Below are 21,923 nucleotides of genomic sequence, written 5' to 3' on the forward strand. Positions count from 1 at the left end.
GAATAGCGAACTGTAACCAAATCCTACACCGTCATTTTCTCCACATGTGTGACAACACAAACAACTTTATGCTCTTTTTAAAATGTAATATTTAAACGAAATTAAAAAGGTATTCTCCCATCTCACATAGCTTTCCAGCGTATGAGGATTCAACAAACAAAATTTTTTATGCGTGGTTTCCTTCTTTTCCTTATACATTGCATATTATATTTGTTCGGTTATAATGAAATTTCGTTAAAACGAAAAAACAAAACAAAAACAAAAACAAAAAACTGCCGGTCCTGAGCATTTCGTTTTAACGGGAGTGCATTGCACATGAACACACACGAGATAAATCCCTTGTAATGAGAGAAAGAGGAAAGGTGAGTAATGAATGACAGGAATAGACTACCTTCACGGTGGACAGAGAAAAGCGAGAGGGAAGAGGAAGATGATGGGTCAAAACCAGGGCACGTGAGGCATGAGATATAAGCTCCTCAAAATAAAGAAGTGTTACATGGAGTTGTTGTAAACCATTGTGGCTAAAAAAATATTGCAAAAAGTATAACTCATTCTGAAGTGTAACATTTCTTCAAAATGTCTTTAATTCAATGGTAAAGGCATTCAAACTTAAAGGGACTGTACAGTACTGGTTGAGGTGGGGATTCATGTTTTAAACATTCTTCGGTGAGATAGTGAGAAACATCTCATGAAATATGAAAGAGCATGTAATTTTTAAAAGGATTCAACGTTTATTTGATGAAAATTGGTGTTCAAATGGCTGATATCCAAAAAAAGTGATAATAATAAAAGGCGACATGCCCCACCTTTATTAGGATCTCTTTGTTTCACCTTGTTTTTGGATATCTCAGCCATTTCAAAACCGATTTTCATCAAATAAACTTTTGATACCCCTTAGAATTGCATGATCTTTGACATCTCATAGAGTGCTTTCTGAATATCTCGCAAAACGTTAAAAGCAAAATTCTCACCTCGACCAGAACTGTACATACCCTTTAAAACTTCTTTTATACTATACTATCAAGAGAAATCCGAAATTTCGGAACAGTAAAAGAAAATACAGATTTAGCGAAAATAGTTTTGGTGAAAGGCATTGACATTTACTGGATTACCGGGTAGGATATGAAGGGACAGCTTCGTGTTTTATGAACATAGAGTCAGAATAGTAGAGCAGATAAGCCGAAAAATTGTGAAAATTTGACTAAAGGCCCAAAACCACTATTTCGGCGCAATTGGTCAAAAATCGTGTCGCTTATGTTCCTACTCACCTAGGAGAGATAAAAAGCTCTTTCAAAATGCCCCTGTAATTTCATGTGATGCCAAGGGACATATAAACAAAAACTGAAATCATTTCGAAGGCGAAATTATACCACTAAGCCATTGGTGGAGGGTTAAGTTCGGCCAACAGGCTTAAAAGTGCATGTCGCCAACGATGATTTTTAATGTTTTCTCAACTTTGTGGGAAAATATGAGCATAAAGAGGAAGCTTACTCACGGTTTCAGAAAAGTGGCTTAAGGTTCTATGAAAACCTAGCACAACTTTTTAAACTAACCATTCTTTATCAACAAAATAACTGATGGAAATGTGTCGCCAGATCCGCTGAAACATACGTTACCATCTTTGTACTGCCAACTTGGTTATGCTATTACAGTGAGTACTACACAATTGTATTGTTTTTCTGACCAAAAGGGGTGTAAGTTTATGTTAAAAGATATTTCATCACTCAGCTTCAAAAGACATGCGACTGCTAATCTCGCAAGTATAGATTTTAAAAAGGTAGATTTAAGAGAAGTAACATACGTTACCATCTTTGTAAAAAGTATGAAGGTGCATGGCTCTGAATGATTGTTCTAGAGTTGAGACTAATGGAGTAGATTGTCGTCATACCCATGGGTGGCAAAAGATTCATTATTATGTTGCTAACTTATACGATTTAATCCACAAGTGTAACATACGTGATGTAACTTACGTTACCACCAAATGACAGAAAGCTTAATTACACCATTAATTACCACCTAAATGTACATTTCTCGAATCTGTGCCGTCGATTTGAGGTCATGGGATAGCTCAGCAACTTCTTTCAATGGCATCTTGAGCATTGGCAGCGCGCAAAGTACCTTTACATGATGTGTTGAAAAACTGAGTAAGTATTTGATTGTTGGAAATGTGTTGTTGTTTTTCATAGAATCATGCTTTACTTCTGTTTATTGTGTCTTTATTAAGTCAGTAGATTCCACTGTAAAAATCCAGTTATTGCTTTGCTGTACAGATTTATTCTTTTGAAATAAATCACTCAATTTATTACGTAACGTATGTTTCAAATTTTGGTAACGTAAGTTTCAAGATGTTTTCATGTTGATAACAGACAATCCACAGAAAAACCCATTTAATTTGAGACAATTTAATTGCTGCAGTTATGATGTTGATGAGTTTCTCCGTCAAAACATATCAAATTCATTTACAGCTGTATGTTCTTGTTTGTTAGGAGGATGCAGTAAAAGGGGACATAATCATAGTATCTTTGAAAAAAAATCGTTTGGTGGGCGTTGATGTTCAACTTGGCTTTAATGATGTCATATTCCAGGTATAAACAATGAATTTAACATTGTTTTAAGTAAATTCAATGAATAGCTAATAAACTTAGGGATTACGCAGATCTCTACTTCAAAACTATTGGATCAGGTCCCTGCATTAATATAGTAACGTAAGTTTCTAGTTTTGGTAACGTAAGTTTCATCAATTCATGTCATTGAAAAGGGATATTTTAGAGAATGTGCGTGGATAAAAATAACATTTAATTGTTCTAGAACTATAGTTGAAGGAATTCCATAGGGAAATAAGTCTTTTCAATTATATTTATCTTCGGTCATCATAAATCAATATGGTGACTTACTACTACCTGTCTATTTTTAACGGAGAAAATTAACTCAAATTTGTGTCGTTATATCGTTGATGATCTCAAAGTGAAGAAAAACACACTTTGAATGAAGAACAGGTAACAAAAATACATGTGCATTGAAGAACTGTAATTTTAATTATTACTGAGTATACCATCATAGATCAGGCCTACATGATAATAATAATGCTAATAATAATTATAGTGATGTATGTTTCAGTAAGATATATGTTTAAGACATCAACATTTTTTGTTCTTCCTTCTCGTTGAAGTTAATGCAGTTGCAATGGGGAAGAGCAGTGATGAGATTAAAACCCCATATATAGGGAACGTATAAGCTGCAATCAGATTGGCGAAAAATCATATCTCTAAGCAAAGATTCAAGAAAAAAAAAAACGTGTACCCGTCGCGTAGTTGACAAAAAAAAAAAAGAAGCAAAGTCACGCATCTTTTTTTTTATTTACCCTACCAGGGTAACTATAGGGGAGGGGGTTCGAGGTCCCCCGCCCCTTTGCCAGCAGTCAAAATATAAACAAAAGGAAATTAAAAAAATGAATCGCAGAATCCTCCTCCCCAGTTTGAAATAAACAAATAAAAAAACATGAAATTAGGCTTGTACTGGCAGCATAAGCTGAAGCCTTTCTTTATATTTCTTCAATTTTCTTTTCTTTCTTTTTTTTTTTCTTGCTTGTCAGTCGATGAAACCCGGTAAAAGAAATGAAACAAAAGAAAAAATGGCACGGGAGCTTTTATTTTTCTCCCTGTCAGGTGATTAAAACTGGAAGTAGTCGACTTTTTCTAACTCTGACCCCATCCCCCACCCCATGAAAATCCTACTTACGGGCCTGCCTGTAATCATTATCAGTACCTTTGTTGTGCATGTATAGCAACTTGTCCTTTCACTTTTCTTTTGAAAGATTCAAAAACATTTTTCCATGTAGGAGACAATTTCCAGATACGGCCAGAATTATTAATGCAAGACTTGTTATTCTTGTTATCGTTGTGGATTATACTGTCTTATGCATACATAACAAGGACAATCGAGTACATCATTTCACTAATGACAATTTCATTCATCCTACCCAGTATTGTGCTAATGCAACTATGTAATTTGACGTTATTTCATCGACCTCATTTGCCATAGTCAACTTAGTAAAGTGGTCATTTATTTAATTAACAAAGAACATTTCTTGGTTCCTCCTGTCCATATCTCTTGTTTACCGAGTTCAGAAATTTCAAATACAAGCAATTCGGCGTTATTGTTCATTATGAAGCACTTTAATAGAGTAACCATCTCGTTTCTGCCGTTTCTTGTTTCATACAAGTGTTAAAAATTTTGTGAATACTATTGTATTGCAACTGCTATTTTCAAACTGTTCCTGCATAGAATAAATGTTGCGACAGCAAAGTTATGGAGTCTGTAAAGTTATGGATTCGAAACATATCTTTCAACAGCATGAAGTGACAGCTGAAGATAACAAGTTACAAGACATCAATATGAAGATAACACGTTACAAGACGTCAAGCATACAAAAACTTCCATTATGATAAAATTGAAGTGAAACCTACGTTACCCACCACTCGTTTCATATTACACGTACATCATGACAATATTTTCGTCCGTGAAGGCACGTGAAAGCATGTTCCCAACTCTTATCATTTCAATGCCATAAATTCATAAGTATGAAGCCAATTGTCTTCAAAATATCAGCAGTAACGGATTAATGTTCTACTCCAGAGTTTATACGCGGACATGTTATAAAGTCTTGCAGTTTACAACTATTTCAATTGTAATTTTTGAGAATTGTATCACCATGATATTGCAAAGTCTTGTTATAATATACGTTCACTTAGAGTTGACGAGAAATTAATGTAAGAACATATACCAAAACCAAAAAGAAAAAGTACCAAAATCAGTTGCACATGTAGTAGTATTATCTTTGTAACTTACGTTACATTAACGTGAAACATACGTTACGTGGAATCTGACAAATATATTTTTGCGCACATAGATTCACATGTTTCATCGATGATACTCAAGAATTGGCTGGCAATTTGGGACTGATAAATGTTGAAAATATTTTCTGAAGAAAGTCTGACATCAAATTATCGAGAAAACAAATAAACATTACATGAAATAAGATTTAACACAATAGGACATGCTGTGTTCAGTATAGCATACAGGTCATTTGCCATCCTTCCCATCTGCAGGCAGCATTTACAAACATGGCAGCCGATGGTATACTTCACATCTGACGCATAATTATCTCAATCATAGACTGTAGTCACCAATCTTAAAGCATTTGAAATAGAATGACATTGGTAACGTATGTTACATGATGAAATCTACGCCCTATGAAAGAAATTATCACACCACAAAAATAAAGCAAGATTGTGTGTTCATATTTTTCAACTACAAACTTGAATATTTGTGTCATGGATTGGTATGAAAATGAAACCTATTCTAAAAACTTTAATTTTCGCGTTTTGCGATTGTCCAATTGTGCCGAAATAGTGGTTTTGGGCCTAAAGCATGAAACTTTCACCAGTGTTAGTACATGTTACGAGATTCATTTTAAGATCGGGAGGTAAGTCTGAATTGACCTCTGATGACCTCCAAAGGTCAATGACCTCAAAATTTGATAAAAATTGATATTTTGCGTCATTGATTAATGTTAAATATGGTAATGATGTACTAAAACTCATTTTCGTTACAGTGAAATTGTCTTCATGTTCCATAGAACCCTGACAGGTTTCTACCTTTGACCTCTGATGACCTCCAGAGGTCAATGACCTCAAAATTTGATAGAAAATGACATTTTGCGTCATTGATTAATGTTGAATATGGTAATGATGTACTAAAAACTCATTTTTGTTACATTGGAATTGTCTTCATGTTCCATAGATCCTTGACAGGTTTCTACCTTTGACCTCTAATGACTTCCAGAGGTCAATTATTGACCTCAAATTATCAGAATGTTGATATTTGGTGCAATTGGTTGATGATAAACATAACGCTGTCCTAAAAATTAATTTGTGTTACAACTGAATCTTTTTCCTATTCCTCAGATCAAGGGAAATTATTTACGCGTCTCTGCCTTTCTGAGGACTGTGACAGGTCAATGACCTCAAAATATCAAAATATTGATATTTGATGTATATTCAGTGGTTAACTGTTTACCTGGTGTGCAATCATGCATTATGCTATTAGCATATACTCCATTGTATAAGAAGTGTCTTCTCATTCCACAGAACATTGGTCATTACCCTGAGTATATCCAACTTTGACCTCTAAGGACGATGTGAGGTCAGACTTTTAGAATATCACTAAAAATTTGTGTAGGATTGCAAATATTGATGTTTGGCTTCATTGGTTTAATCCTAAATGTTTAATCATGTACAAATCACGCCTTGACGTTATAATCAAAGTATGTATGCACATTCCACTTTAAAGCATTGGTTCATAGTAACAGGTCTGAGGAATGTGAGCGGTCAATTATTTCAGAAATGAAGCTTACGTGTCTTCAGTGATGGCAGTGACCTCAAATATAATATTTGTTTGGGTAAGTTATGCAGACTATAGCTTGCATGAAATTATATGCAACATTATCCAATTTGCACTGGACAAAATTTGTACGCTTAAACATGGAAGGTGGGGAGAGGAGTACCATATTTTGGGTTGATGCTTAATAGTTTGTGAACAGGCATATGGCAAAGTCCCTTGAACTGGATGAAAGGGTGACAGATGCTAACCAGAAAACAACAGGCCCACCTCATCAGCGATGTACGTCACGAGTCAAACAACCCGACTCGTACAGCCCATGAGTTACGCAGCCCACGAGTCATACATCCCGTGACCTAAACACTAGATAAACAAGGTCAATGGGCTCGGCATCAAATATAATAGGCCCACAAGCTGTGCGGTCCGCGAGCTCGACACTCGAGGAAAACAAAGCCCACAAGATTAATATATGTATTACATCAGAAAGCTTAATCTATTCAGTGTAGGTCTTGTGGACCTCCCCCTCCCCCCCCCCCCCCCCCCCCTCCATGTGTCGGATTCGTATGGGCCTGGTTTGCCTAAGTGTCAAGCTCATGGGCAATGCTACCTAGTTTCCAGCTGGCGGGCCTGTGTTGGTCAGTGTCAAGCTCGTGGGCTGTATGGTTCCGGTGAATGACTCATGGTCCAGGAGCATACAGTGACGTCATGGACCATTTGGAAGGCGACATACTGTGAGGCATAACATGCATTCCACATGAAGCAACCCTGTGTCTTGCAACTTGCTATTGTCATCCAATTAAGTTTGGGTCATTACGTCAGGCAATTTTGGGCATTTTTTCAATGACCTGTTTAGGAACCTCAATTCCAAATAGGAGTGGAACTACTATTTACTCTAATTGTCTTCTTTATGCTCGATACTCCGTAACACTTGGGCCTGGCCAAGAGTTGTGCCCCCATGCCCAAATATTGGTTGTTTCCAATATGCCGCCATCCGGTTGGCATCATATGTGTGAATCAGAGTACGCTGGCAGCGGGTAATATCACCTGCATGATCCGGTTAAGACTCTCTGCCAGCAAGTGGTGATTCAGTGTAACCTGCTGAAATTGGTCTAGATCTATACCCTCGATCTCTTTTAAGACAGGGCAGCATCTGCGTCTTCAGTGAAGCACGCGATCGGCACACAGATCTCCTCCACGACTAAACTGGATAGACATCCTGTAGTCAGACCAGCGTTCTTATAGGTCCACAGCCACTGTATGCGATCATCAGAGTCTTCCAATGGCAATATCTAAACAATTTGGGTAAGGGCAAGCTTTTGTCTCTATGATGAGTGCATTGCACATAGAGTACAGGATGCACGAGCTGATAAGAAAGGTTCTTTTTGAATCGCGGGATATTCTACACTCCTTTCTCAGGCAGAGGTTCTGAATTATCAGGTCGTGCTCAGTCTGCACACAGTGAGCTGAACACCATATCAAGTATACGTGTGTAATGATTGTGTGTAATGATATGGGAAAAATGCATGGAAAAATCAAAATACATGTTTATGTATTTTACGTGGAATCAGTTCCTGTTCCGAAAATGCGAGGCTGTATTGCAGGTGGCCTATTGAAGGTGGCCTTCAATTTGTTTTCCAGAGTATATTGGCATGTTTAACAGACTGTAACTCACAAATATGCCTCTTGAAATGTTTTGAAAAACTTCTGCTTGCTTTTACATGAGCGGATGATTATCAGTTGTTTTTTCTGCTTTTTCATTTTGTGTGAAACAAAGTATTGTTTCTCTTCAAAAGATAGCGTGCCAATTAATCTGCACTTACTGTAAGTGCTCTATCGGCCCTATAAGACATTCAAACCCACCTTCAGCCTAGACATCCGTAGACGTTGTGGTGTCGAGCGGGATCTGAACATCTCCCATGAAGCGAGACTTCTCTTTTCTTTTCTTTTCCCCACTAACAATGTGAAACAAAGATATCCGTAGGCATTGTAGTATGTAGTCGTGGTAGAGCGAGACTTCTCTTTTCTTTTCTTTTCCCCACTAACAAACAAGTTTAGCAAGAAACATAATAGAGGTATTCGCACATACTGTTTACATTTCCCATCACATGCATTTTAGCGTGCCAATTAATCTGCACTTACTGTTAGTGCTCTATCGGCCCTATAAGACATTCAAACCCACCTTCAGCCTAGACATCCGTAGACGTTGTGGTGTCGAGCGGGATCTGAACATCTCTCATGAAGCGAGACTTCTCTTTTCTTTTCTTTTCCCCACTAACAAACAAGTATAGCAGGAAACATAATAGAGGCATTCGCACATACTGTTTACATTTCCCATCACATGCATTTTAACATCGGAATTTTCATGTACACATTTTGCCTGGAAAAGAATTACCAAGAACTTTTCAACACAATACATGTTCAAAAGAAGCCATTTGGTTCATATATAATTTACTCGACAGAGTGACTTATAGGGGCCTACTTATCACTGTCCATGTACTCGAACAGTTTTCGCTAAATATACAAGCGGATGTTCACAAGACTGCAAGGAGTAGAATGATTTGCCCCTTAACATGTCAGACTACTACATCTCTTGAAATATCTTCAAACGTAAATTAAAGTCATTCCTCTTAAATGATTACTCTCGGTCGACGAATGAGGTCCTCGTCTGCATGTCATTGTCGATCTCGTCAGTGTGACTGCATGGGCCGTCCGTTGAGCGGTCTGCCGTCACGCTGTCAGTAGGCCTATTCTCTTCGTCACCATCACTCTCCACTTTGTATCAGTCTGACAGGGCGCTTCAACATCTCCGATGACACCAGTTGACTATTTGGAGTTTGTAATTGCACTCCAAATTGGCGTAAACCAAAGTTTTGTGCTATCGTGACTCCTAGTTTTTCCTAATGTCCTGCTGCTCGCCGGTTCAGTCATGACAGTCAGATCCTCATCACATTCACAGCGTAGGTCGATGGTGCATTCGGCGTCGATAAAGATTAGTTGGTTGACTTGGAGGGTGGGGGGGGGGGGGGCATGATGTACCAAGAAAGGGGAACTCCTGACTTTATCTCTGTGGTCTCCAACTATTCTCAAAGTTCCTCAAAATTCCAAAATACTCTGCAGCCTTTGCTTCACTACATAGTGTGAAGCCGCTCCCACTGTGCTTGCCACTCTAACTGATTTCTCGGCTGAGACATGTTTTTTTATAACTAATTTACTAACAAACTTCCTTTCCCTAAAGCATTTCATTGGCTCAATCTTACATTTGGGTGTGGCGTTCACTGGAAATTAATTTCTTACCGGTCAAATGTTCAATTTGCTCCTCCTATTCGTTTCTGTGAAAACTCAATTTTCTATGATTCATCTCAATTTCTGATTAACTCGCCCACTGTCTTTTAGTTTCTTCATTCACTTGTTCTCTGTAACCACTGGTAAAGACTTTATTGTTTCTTGGATATCAAAATGATAAACCAAATGAATATTAGTGTCCTTATGGCAACCAACGTCATCGTTGTTCTGGGTCATTATCCCTGAATTTGTCTTTGGAGTTCCTGTTTGACCCACTCCACTAAACAATAAATGCTAAAATAGAGGGATAAATTCTGGCAGGAGGGCCACCTTCCAGCTCAGAGGGTCATTTATGTTTGGGGATCAGAGGGCAAAAACAAGTCATCACGTCATTCCCCGTAATTTGGCGCGGGGCTTTGGGGATGGAGAGTGCTGACCACTAGCGGGGAAAGTAGCCAACATCAAACTCATAAATTCCTATGACCATAGATTTTTCTTGGAAGAGGTGGTTTTGACACACACACACAAAAGAAAGGAAATAGCTGGAAGGAACATAAACGGTTTCATAAGGGCTTTTTACACTTGTAAATTTTTGCTTAGTCCCGTACCAAAGGTGGGGCTAAGGGGGGGGGGGGGGGGGGGGGGCTTAGCCCCACCGCTTGTACGGGACTATCCTTAGCCCACTGTTTACACTCGTTTTTGCCAAAGTGGGCTAGCCCCACCGATAATCCCGTACTATCTGGCCCTGCAAAATAGCAGGGTTAGCACCGCAATTGCGGTGCCAAGCAAGTGAGTGTAAACAGAACGAAAAAATAATCCGGGGCTAAGCAACGGAGACGAAGTCCGACCCCCACTGACCAATCAGAAACGAGGTAATCAAGTGCTGCCGGTGCGTGCGTGTACGTGTACAGTGCACAGCGTAATCATGAATATTAATGTGGTTTGGAAAGTCCGGGGCTAAGAAATACGAGTGTAAAAAGGTCAGTTTTCTCCTTAGCCCCGGACAAGAGATAGTACGGGACTGATTGGCCAGTGTAAAAAGCTGAAACAATTGATACGGGACTAACGATAGTCCTGGGTCAGAGAAAGTCCGGGTTAAGAAACACAAGTGTAAAAAGGGCTAGGAAAAGGACTGCAGTGTTGTTTTCCTTTACTCTCTATCCTATTCTATTCTATTCTATTATATTTTATAAACACGTGCTAGTAGCCATCTGGGCTATAATTGTGTTTGTTTTGTACATCCTCTAAAGGTCACCAGAGGTCAGAGGTAGAGCCTTATCTGTGCTTTTTGGAATATGAAGACAATTTCTTGTAAAACAGGTATATGCTTGTTTTGTACATCTTAACCGTGTTTATCATTAACTAATGACACTACAGATCAATATTATGATATTTTGAGGTCATTGACCTCTAAAAGGTCACCAGAGGTCAGAGTTAGAAACCTGTCTTTGCTCTTTGGAATATGAAGACAGTTTCATTGCAAAACAGATATGCTTGTTTTGCACATCTTAACCATGTTTATCATTAACTAATAACATCACAGATCAATATTATGGTATTTTAAGGTCATTGACCTCTAAAGGTCATCAGAGGTCAAAGGTAGAAACCTGTCAATGCCCTGTGGAATCAGAAGATTTGTAGTACAAATGCATATTTAGTGCAGCGTAACCAAGATCTAAGCCTGTCATTCACAAATGCCTCCAAACATCAATATTCTGATATTTAAAGTTCATTGACCGCTGGAGGTCATCAGAGGTCAAATCAGACTTTACCTCCCGATCTTAAAATGAATCTTATGGTATGTACTAACACTGGTGAAAGTTTCATACTTTAGTCAAATTTTGCACAATTCTCGTGATTTTGAGGGCTTAACCGCTCTACTAGAATACAGAGGGAGAAATTAAGCTTGTACATAAATCGTCCTAAATGCAAACGATACAAATCGTAAATCCTTAAGATGTTGTTTTCATAAGATGATGTCTCAGTATGGCATCTCCGTGATTCCTGGCAAATAATACAAAGAACTTCGTTTTCTGTAGTAATGATATCCTTTTTATTAAAAGTAAGAGTCGGGGTGGGGGTGGGGGCAGTGACCCGGGAGGTAGTTACCCAGGGAGTAATTGACGTGGTGCACTGTCCTGGGGGTAATTTTCCTCTTGATAGTTATAGGGGAGGGGAAGTTGTAGGCCTACTTATCCGGGGTAATCATCCATGGGGAGTTATCGGAGGGGGTAATTAATCTGGGGATAATTATCCTGGTGGTAATTATCGGGGGGGGGGGGGGGGGTAGTTATCCGGAGGGTAATTATCCGGGGGTAATTATCCGGGGGGTAATAATCCGGGGGTAATTATCCGGGGGTAGTTATCCGAGGGGTAGTTATCCGGGGGGTAGTTATCCTGGGGGTAGTTACCCAGGGGGTAGTTCTCCTGGGGGTAGTTACCCAGGGGGTAGTTTTCCAGGGGGTAGCTATCCAGGGGGTAGTTTTCCGGGGGGTAATTATCCAGGGGGTAGTTATCTGCGGGGGTAGTTATCCAGGGGTAGTTATCCGAGGGGTGGTTATCCAGGGGGTAGATTTCCTAAGGGGGAATTGCCCTGGGGGTGATTGCCCTAGGAGGGTAGTTGTCCTGGGGGTAGTTGTCCCAGGGGGTAATTACCCTGGAGGGTAATTGCCCTTGGAGGGTAGTTGTCCGGGGGGTAGTTGCCCTAGGGGGGAATTGTCCTGGGGGGTAATTATCCGGGTGGTAGTTATCCGGAGGGTGGTATTTCAGGGGGTACTGTTCCTAGACCCGTATAGTAGGCATTTGTTGTCGTTTTTACAGCGTTTCCTAATAAATGCCTATAGCGAAAACCCAACACAACTTTTATCAAGGAGGGAAGGGAACTTAAATTTAAATATAACATAGTTTACAGAAATCAGACATGTAAATATGGCAATCATATACATCCGCACGGCCGATTGTAATCTCTTACTTTGATTATCAAACGTGATCGCCTCAAAAGAATTTTGACTACGATTACAGAGGTATCATCTACAAGACATAACTGATGGTTTACAGAAGTGATCATCAATTCAGTAAGGATTAGTCAAGTCATGAATTCACTTTACCCATCATGTCTAATCGAACCACGACATTGTTTGGGTAACCGTGCCTTTTTATTCTCATAGTTCAAACTAATTCTTGACATAATCAAAACAAATAATTCTTTATATAATTTCTCAAAATACTCGAAAGATGGCCTAGGTCAAAACTTTCTACAAAGATTGCGTACGGCAATCTTTACTAGCCTAAACAAGTTTTCTAGAGCTATCAGTTCCCCCTATGACGATGACTTCGATTGCGTTTTGAACTTGCATCGAACTACTTTCAAAACAGCTATTACCTTTATAGTTCAATTAATAAACCAGTCTTTTGAATTCATAACCAACATTCGTAATCGTAACCATACAGTAACATAATACTGCATGTCAATAAAAGTTGGAAAATGTAAATGCTATGTCAGTAGCGCAGAATAAATGAGTAACGATTATCTTCATACATTCTAATTCCTAAGTGATGTCGCTGCGAAAATGGTTTGACGACTGCTTCAAGCAAATAAAATAAAAAGGAATGGGATTTACTTCTAATGATAGTGCCGCGCCGTACAATGCATTTCACTGTATTTGGTAACGTTTCGTTACGTTTCTGTGCGCTTTACGTACGGAAAATAAAAGGCAGATTGATGCTATTAACATGCTAACACACAACGCATTCAAAATGTTTTTGTTTTTTTTTAATAAAAATACACAGTGTACAATATAATGCTTTAGTATACGTTTTGAAACTTTGAATTTGCGAGTCCTTTATAAAGTTATAAGCAGGGTTATTACATTATCAAGCAAAAATTAAAGTATTTAGGGATTCGGATTTGCGCAGAAGACTAACAGTGCTATATATGGCGATCGTTCGCAACAGAGACAATCCTCTTCATTAGATATACAATGTAATTCTGTCTTCATGAATTGAAAGAGAAACGAAAAGAAGTCAACTTTTTAACTTCATTTAGCTTTCTCACCAACTGAACTTAATTTGATCTGCCATGCAGGACATCGCTGTGTGTTCTATTAATTCTATTGAATTATTTGATCGGCGTGCTTGTTTTTTATGCAGAATATCACAAGTAAGTTTAATTCATTGAAGTTCATAATGTTTGTACATATGGCGTGTTCGTTGTTTTGTATTTTCATTTTCATAATATATCATTTGTCCATTATCTGATTCTGACCACGAAAATATGGCGACTGTTCAAATGCGGAGCATGTACTGGAAAAATGTAATGTCTCCTGCCAGTATAGACAAACTAAATTCTAGTCTATCCCCGCTTTAAATGGAAATGAAAAAAAAAAAACGAAGTTCGACTTTCAGTAGATTTCAACTGTTTTGTATAGTGCCTGATTCATGTAATGGACACAATTCTTCAGCACATAAGCAATCACACAACTTTCGGGAATAGATGTATGTCTTAATGATTGTATCTCATGGAAGAAAACTCGTCTCCTTGCCTGAATTTTAGCTTCTTCCTGTTCAAGCCTGAAAAAAATAGTTGAACATCAATCGCAATCACTATATAAGAGAGGCACATCCTTAAAAGTAAGCACAGGAGTACTGAGACACACTACGAAATAAAAACGGGCCTTTTATCACTATTGACAACGCATGACATTGAAATGTGTTTTTTTTTATCCTTGGGGGAGGGGGGGGGGGGTTAATACAATGGATTATTCTGAAGGTTCGTTAATCACACAAGGAAACATGGTTCGCTATTAGCTTAGGTTCGTTAACAAGAAAATTAAATGCGGTTCCTTTCCGGTGGTTCCTTTACCCGAAAGTAATCAAGCAATCATTTTTTCTAATAAGGTTTGTGAATATAAAACGAAGTGAAGAAGGCCTAAGTATTAATTCCGAATATTTGTCAGTATTATTATCTATACTCCAAACTCCAACTGCAAAAGTGATGTAAAAAAAAAATCAGCTTAAGCTACAAGTTAATGTTTTTTTTTATATGCTATGGTATTACAGAAGTGACTGAGAATAAGAAGTATATTTATGATACAATCATTGTAAACCCAACGTGAAGCTGTCAAGCCTACCGGTACATCAACCTTTGCTTCTGATATACGTATAATATGTGCAGCATTGGCAAGCGTGATAAGCGATGATTACTGTGCACGCAACGCCTATAAAGGAAATGTGCCTAATATGGCGGGAATTCAGAATGTTACGGCTGTATACAGCTGCAGCAGAACAGACGCGAAAGCAGTCTTTGATGCTCTGCAACATTACGACCATGTGCGTAATTTGAGGGTTTTTAGTACACGCAAAGAACACGATCTCAAAAGACGACTATCGTTAATTAACGTCATTGACTTTTTCTACCGATGCTGTCTTTTGAACCCCGCCTACAATAGGTTCTCAGGTTCTATTTAGGTATTGGTACTTGCTAAACGCATCCTCTTTAGTTTCCATTGACAACAACATGTGAGGAGAATGGAAGCGATGAACGCCCTCGCTAAAAGACGCTTTTCGTAAGACGCATTGCGTGCCCGCTTACAATAGGTTCTCAGGCTCTATATTTAGGTATTGGTAGTTGCTAAACGCATCCTCTTTAGTTTCCATTGACAACAACATGGGAGGAGAATGGAAGCGATAAACGCCCTCACTAAAAGACGCTTCTCGTAAGACGCATTGCGTGCCTTTTTTTCTTTCTACTGTTTCCTATTGTTTGTGAGTTAAAAACTTGCGGCAAACCACAACGCAGCCGACACGCAACGCGTACCGACTCATTCATGCGGCGGCAACGGCACGGACACAAACGCGCCGAAGTTTACATTCGGGCTGCCGTATTGGTCAGATTTGTTAATGATAGACCTGTCCTGCGATTGGTTAATTATCTTACATACCCAAGCTATCGCCTTATACGGTAGTACGTGCGATGGAGCGTAAACGCCGTCGCTAAGCGGGACTGTTGTATTGTTTCGTCCCGTGAAAGAAACTGGTTGTGAGCTTGAACATAGCCTGAACTTTGAGAACGATTTTCTCCGTTATTTAGAAAATGGACTGACGTCATGAACATAGTTGATATTCGTTTTAATGATCTATAGGGATGTCGAAATGAGTTGTATTACATATCAGTGTAAAGCTTAGAGTCTGTAGAATTCACATATAGGCATAACTACGATTTCATTTTTTGCGACTTTTGACTCATTCCGACGGAGCGCATCACATATGTAAAATACAGCAATACATGGCAAGCACAATATGGACAACAAAGTTTATTGTCTTCACAATGTGGCACAATCAGTTGCAATTCGTTTACACAGACCAAGAAATCAAAATAATTCTGACTTGATATTTGGATGATGTTGACTTCATTTGTTTAATAAGTTGAGTTAATTCTATACTGAAGAGGGAAAGAAATACATGGGCCTTAGCAATGTTATGGTATGAAATGTGAGATAATGAAGACCTCCTGACTTCAGTGAAAAGACGTAATTAAAAGTGAAGTGGTTCGGGCACGTCACATGATCATCTGGACTGGCCAAGACTATCCTACATAATAGTACAAGGAGCAATTACAAGGAGGGAAACGAAGAGGCAGACATGCAAAGGAAACGAGAAGACAACATCAAAGGGTGGACTGGCCCTGACTGGAATAGCATACCGCAAAAAGCAGAGGACCATGAAGAGTGGAAGAAGCTGGTTGTAAAACCTATGGTGGTGCCCCAATGGTCAGTCAGACTATGGGATAAGAAGGTGGATAAATGACCTTCCAGAATACCAGTCCTGCAAAAGGGTCTACAGCTATAGTATCAGTGACAGCAACATCCTGAAAAATAACCAATAATTGGCTCTGTGTGTGTATATTGTAATCTTCACATGATAGCACCAAGTTTTGAAAGGTACCATGATTGCTAAAAGATTTTCAATCAGCAGGGCCCTGGTGCTAACTTTGTGCGACGGATGACGAGTGAAGAGTTCTTTGGTAATACACATCATCTCACTGAGAGAACATGCAAGCTTTGACAATCATCCTAAATATGAATTGACAGCCTTCCAACACACCGACAGAACAGAGCAAACACAAGTGTGAAACAAGAGGGATATGCTACACAGCTTGCGAGACATGTACACCATGTACTCGTTGCTTCAGAATAAGCATGTAGGGGTAGCAAATATCAAGCAAACCTCATATCTCGTCTTGACAACGGTGAATGGCAAGAGCACTGTTCCCACAAGAACCCTTGCTAGACCACCGGAAATCAGGCCTTGGGCAGCAGTCAATTCTTGCCATCTGAAATTCAATAACAAAAAAAAAAAAAAAGAGAATACAAAAGGGAAGGTTCCTCCAGAGAATTTAAAGTTCAATATATCTTCGTTTCTAAAGCTGAACAGATTTCTCCCAAAAGGTCTCCCAAATAAAGAATGAAATAACTAAAACTAATGATAATACAGTCATAACCATCCCACTTCAAGAAGGTGAGAAAGTTTCATGTAAACTAAAGCAACAAGAACAGAGAAGGCAAAGAACATGTATCTCTGAAAGTGTTGATTCTAGACAAAAAGACATTTTCATGATATACATGTAAGTAGAAATTTTTGTAATACTTAATCTTCACCCAACACTGATTTAGGGGCATTACCTTCAACTGGTATTCCTAAATTCTTCCAAAGTTGAATACACATTGTACAATGTAATTCATTATCCATGAAATGTGGATGTATGATGGGGCATTTATGATCGCTCTTACCCAAACTGGTCTTGAATGGTGTGCAGTGATAGGAAATAGAGTCCTACTCCAGGTACAGTCCGCGCAAGAGACTACACATTAAAAAACAAACACAACATCAAAATGTCATGAGGTTATAATACTGCACTTCCCTGTGTGTGCAATTCTGGTAGCTTCAGTTTGCTTGGTATTGTTTTGTTTGCTTTTCAAAATCAACACTTTCATGTAGACACTGCAAATGTTTCAAAAGATTCAAATGGACTGCAAATTACCTGAGCTCGGTAAACCTTATACCAGTAATTATCATCATCGACCAAGTGAAATGAAATCAAATGCTACAAAATATGTGTGATTACAAGTACCTCTACATGGAAATTGCCTTGTGGAAAGACAGTGAAAGTGGATTATTCACTATGCCATGAGTAAAACATTAGACAGTGGAAATTTCAATGCAAAATTGATGGAATACATAAGAGACAATGGGGGAGCATTTCCATGGTCCACTAACATACAGCAGTTTGAGTCAACTGTGATGCCATGTTCTAACTTTTGTCCTTTACTGTATGCACACCAATAATTTCACAAGTCAAACAATGCATATTATAGAGACATTATAGGTAACAGAGCATGATTCAGCTGTGCTTTCTACAATCAGCACCATTAATTTTAAGTATCTTGTACATATGAGTTGAGGCTGAAACTGAATAACAAATCTTACAGGGGACAGACCCCTCCACAATCCAGTCACTTTCTCCTTCCTGACCACAGAAAATGTGGTCGAAATGAGCCCCTTTGCAGGAGAGGACGCCCGGAAACCAGGCGCGGAAGGAATGGCTCGAGCCGCCTGAATGCGGGTTTTCAGCAGGTCCAGAGGTTGGAGCAAGACACAGGAGCAGGTCCCACTTATGGTCCCACTGATGAAGGACTTCACTGATGGATTCTGAGGAATAGGTGGAGAAGTACGGTAATAGAGATGGACAGCACCGGAAAATTGAGATACTTATAGAAAGAGTTATGTGAACCCCAGCTGCCCACGTACTGTGTATCAATTTATGCAACAAACATGCAGGTTCATTTAATAAGGTAATTACAATGACCAATGACCAGACTAGTAATACAAGGAGTTCCTTGAAACAAAATTGTGCATGCTTGTCTAAACTTATTCGTAATACCAGAGGGATTGTTCACAGTATGTACCGTATATCTTATCTTCTTTGGACTGATGCAGAAAGACAACAAGAACAACAAAAATGATCATTGAATGTGTGTGTTTGTGCATGTTTGTGTCCACACACATGCTTCAGTATTAAAAAAGACGACGAAAAGAAAAGAAAGAAGACAACACCCCCCCCAAAAAAAAAACAAATAAAACAAAACAAAACAAAACCCAGACTAATTAAGATGGGGAGGGAGGGGGGTGGCTGGATGGCAGGGAATCCTGTTATTAATAGTAACAAGGATTTTGATAGAAAACCTTCCCATACATATTCCTCATTGATATGTACCAAAGCATGGCATTTGGCACATTCTGCACAGACCGGCTGATAGAATTAAGACATCTTTTGGAGACATTATTCAAGTACAAACTGAAGAATTAATTTGTACTGGCATATAGTAGGCTGAGAAGCAGAAGGGTGTTATTGGCTTCTAAGATTTAAGCTTAAATGAAAACAAAACAATTAATTTTCATGAAAAAACATGTTTATTTATAAAAATCAAATGTGAGTAAATTTACATGTACAGTATAGGGTCTACATTGTTCCAAATATTGGGCGAAATAGTACCATTGTGGTTTAGATTTTAACACTTTACTGAAAATTAAAGTAATTTAAAATTGAAATGATAATGTAGAAGAGATTGAGGTCTACAATGCAATACTAATAACTCAATACCCTCACCCCTCCCCCCCCCCAAAAAAAAAAAAAATGCGGTAACAGCCTCCTGGTTCTATGCCGACAACATGCATTGCCTGTACATCTTATCTAAACGCGACACTATTAAAACAATCAAGTTCATGAATCAACCAGGTACTCAACATCCCATTTACTCAGTACCCCACGGGTCCCTGTAATTGTTAATGTTTTGATTTCTCCAAGTGTCCATATCATAATCATTCTAAATCAATACAGTCGAACCCGTCTAATTGCCACCACTATACAGGTGGCGGCTAGGGCGGGTCGGACTTATTTGGATTCTTAGAAAAATTTCTGACCAATGATCACCGATGGTGTGTGCATGGGTGGGGGGGGGGGGCATAGGGGGAGCTGGAGTGCACATATTTGTATTATGATTCAACACCTACATCTAGAGCTGAAGAAAGTAATGATAAATCATCTCTCTCCCCATCATTTGAGTGGCTACACGATGCTTTAGTGAACATCTGCCTCCAAATGTCTGGGTCTCGTAGTCGAAGGAGGTAGACGGAATCCACCATCAATCTCGCCTGTTAAGTGTTAGTGATAAAAAAACAATCAATCAGTGACAAATTTACTATTAGACATTATCCTGTCATATATACTCATGTATACTTGAGACTATGATTGAATTTCCTTTCCTTCATTTTCAACAGACTGTTCCTTACTTTTATCACTTTCTACAATTTCACCATGGCATTTGCTATAGCCAAATTAAAGATTTTACATGTACCGGGAAGGCAGTAGCTTATCTCCACCATTTGTGACCCTGCACCACAAAACCAACAAAAAGTCGCCAGACTAGTCCTGGATCTTTAGAAAGAGATGCTCTCTTTAACAACATGTTTAAGCTTTAAAATGATTTGTATAACTCAATTCAAATGGACTCTACGATCCTAACCTATCTCAAGGCTAGAGTTCCATATGTAGGCCTACCCCCCCCCCTCCCCCGCTATAAAATTGAAAAAAAATATGAAGAAAATAGTGTTTTGGTCATAAAATACATTTATGTCTAGCCCCCGAACTCTATGCCTACAAGTACTAGAAGTAGAAATAGTGGCAGAAATAAAAACCTACATTAAATGTAATAATAGGTCTATTGAAAATTTACTCACCAACTTTATTTCACGACGTTGGGACAAAACGAGGATGTACAGAAGAACTCAATAAAATTAAAAGCTGAAACTGAGCTAGACAGAAAGATCCGTCTGTCCGGAGGACTCTTTTATATTTTGCCATTAACGCTGTCCTCCGTAGACAGTATCAGACAGTGTAGACAGTGTATACGGAGGGGATCTGTGAAGCCAGACGAAGTCTCCGCGGAACATTCCCCGACGGACAGTTACAGACCGATCTTTCGGTCAAAAACTGAGCATGCTCTATCAACACCGACACCGTGTAAACTTTATCCTTGTGTATTCTGTAGTCTATTCTTCTTCTTCTTCTTCTTGTCAGTAGTCTGCTTCCTTCAACCTTGAAGATTCTTGCAGAACTTGGTGATAGTGTGTGTGATAGGGGTAAGGTGCATGTGCCTGAGCTGACTAACATTAGTAACAAGTTATAATTTAAACGCCAACTTTCAAAGGCTAAGCAGTGGCCAGTAGAATCATCGCTATCCGATCGATAGCCACAAACTTACACAGCACAGCCCATCTGTAGAATTAAGTAGATACGCCTACTGTCACATCACTCACAAATAGCATTATCTGTGTCTGTGACTGCCTGTATCAGCAAACTATATGATAATATGGGTATGACTGAGATGATGACAGTCTTCATACAAAACTTACACAAATGTGAGCCTACGGGACTACAATCATCGTCGCTATAGGATGAGCACACTATGAGCTCCGTCAGCCAGCGCGTACACCACAGAACTCTTACACATATAGAAGAATCACTCGCCACCCGTTTTGTCGCCGTCGCTCGACTCATTGTCACGTGACGTCCGCCATTTTGCTTAGCGGAACTTTTTTGCGTGCAAATCCCAGCAGACGCTATCCACATACAGTGACTGCATGTTGTACCGTGTTTTTCTGACGTTCCGAGACCTTGAGCGAGGCATTAAAATGCCATATTGTGCGGCTGTAAACTGCACAAATCACTTGAAAAAAGGATTTGGAAACAGGTAAGTTTGACACCAAGCCATGATGAGAATAAGAAGTAGTAATTCCCCAAGTAACGTTACAATTAGGCGGATCGGTCGTATGTTGGCTTTCTTGTGAGCGCAGTAGCAAAGGTAGTCCCAGACACTGGATTTTGTGTTTGCCGTCGACATATCTGTTTACCACCAACTATGCAAAATAAAAAAGATCAATTAGATCTAGGCCTAATTTAGGCCCTGGGGCTATATTACACTCTGTACGTTGTGAGTTGGGGCAAACAGCTTTGTACATGAAAAAGTGTAAATTTATGTAAATTTGAGCTTAGGTGTAAACTTTACACGTAGATTTATTCTTGTCTAGGTAGTTAGAGTCACAGTACCAGTGGTGGGCCAGTGTCAGTGTTAGTGACAACACTATGGTCGTTTAGATACTAGATTGTCTAGACTGACTGTGTACTC

The 21,923-nt window shown here is 39.0% G+C and overlaps 1 protein-coding gene across 3 annotated transcripts in view; it reads right to left on the reverse strand.

The window, feature by feature from the left end:
* Positions 1-21,230, reverse strand: part of LOC139742029 (mitochondrial glycine transporter B-like) — a 32,249-nt gene extending 11,019 nt beyond the window's left edge. Inside the window, exons 1-6 of one of the 3 annotated variants that reach the window (XM_071652592.1) lie at positions 21,151-21,230; positions 20,476-20,852; positions 19,750-19,890; positions 18,166-18,387; positions 17,469-17,539; positions 16,906-17,011 (exon numbers count right to left, since the gene is read on the reverse strand). In XM_071652592.1, the coding sequence (XP_071508693.1) occupies positions 16,906-17,011; positions 17,469-17,539; positions 18,166-18,387; positions 19,750-19,881 (531 nt within the window). In that variant the 5' untranslated portion in view covers positions 19,882-19,890; positions 20,476-20,852; positions 21,151-21,230. Of the gene's footprint in view, positions 1-16,905; positions 17,012-17,468; positions 17,540-18,165; positions 18,388-19,749; positions 19,891-20,475 lie in introns of all 3 variants that reach the window. The other 2 variants (XM_071652591.1, XM_071652593.1) reach the window with 2 other exon arrangements.
* Between the last annotated feature and the right edge of the window lie 693 nt (positions 21,231-21,923).

The sequence above is a fragment of the Diadema antillarum genome, unplaced genomic scaffold, assembly GCF_040938485.1.
Source record: "Diadema antillarum isolate AM-2024a unplaced genomic scaffold, OU_Dant_1.0 seq00000973_RagTag, whole genome shotgun sequence".
Taxonomy (NCBI): Eukaryota; Metazoa; Echinodermata; class Echinoidea; order Diadematoida; family Diadematidae; genus Diadema; species Diadema antillarum.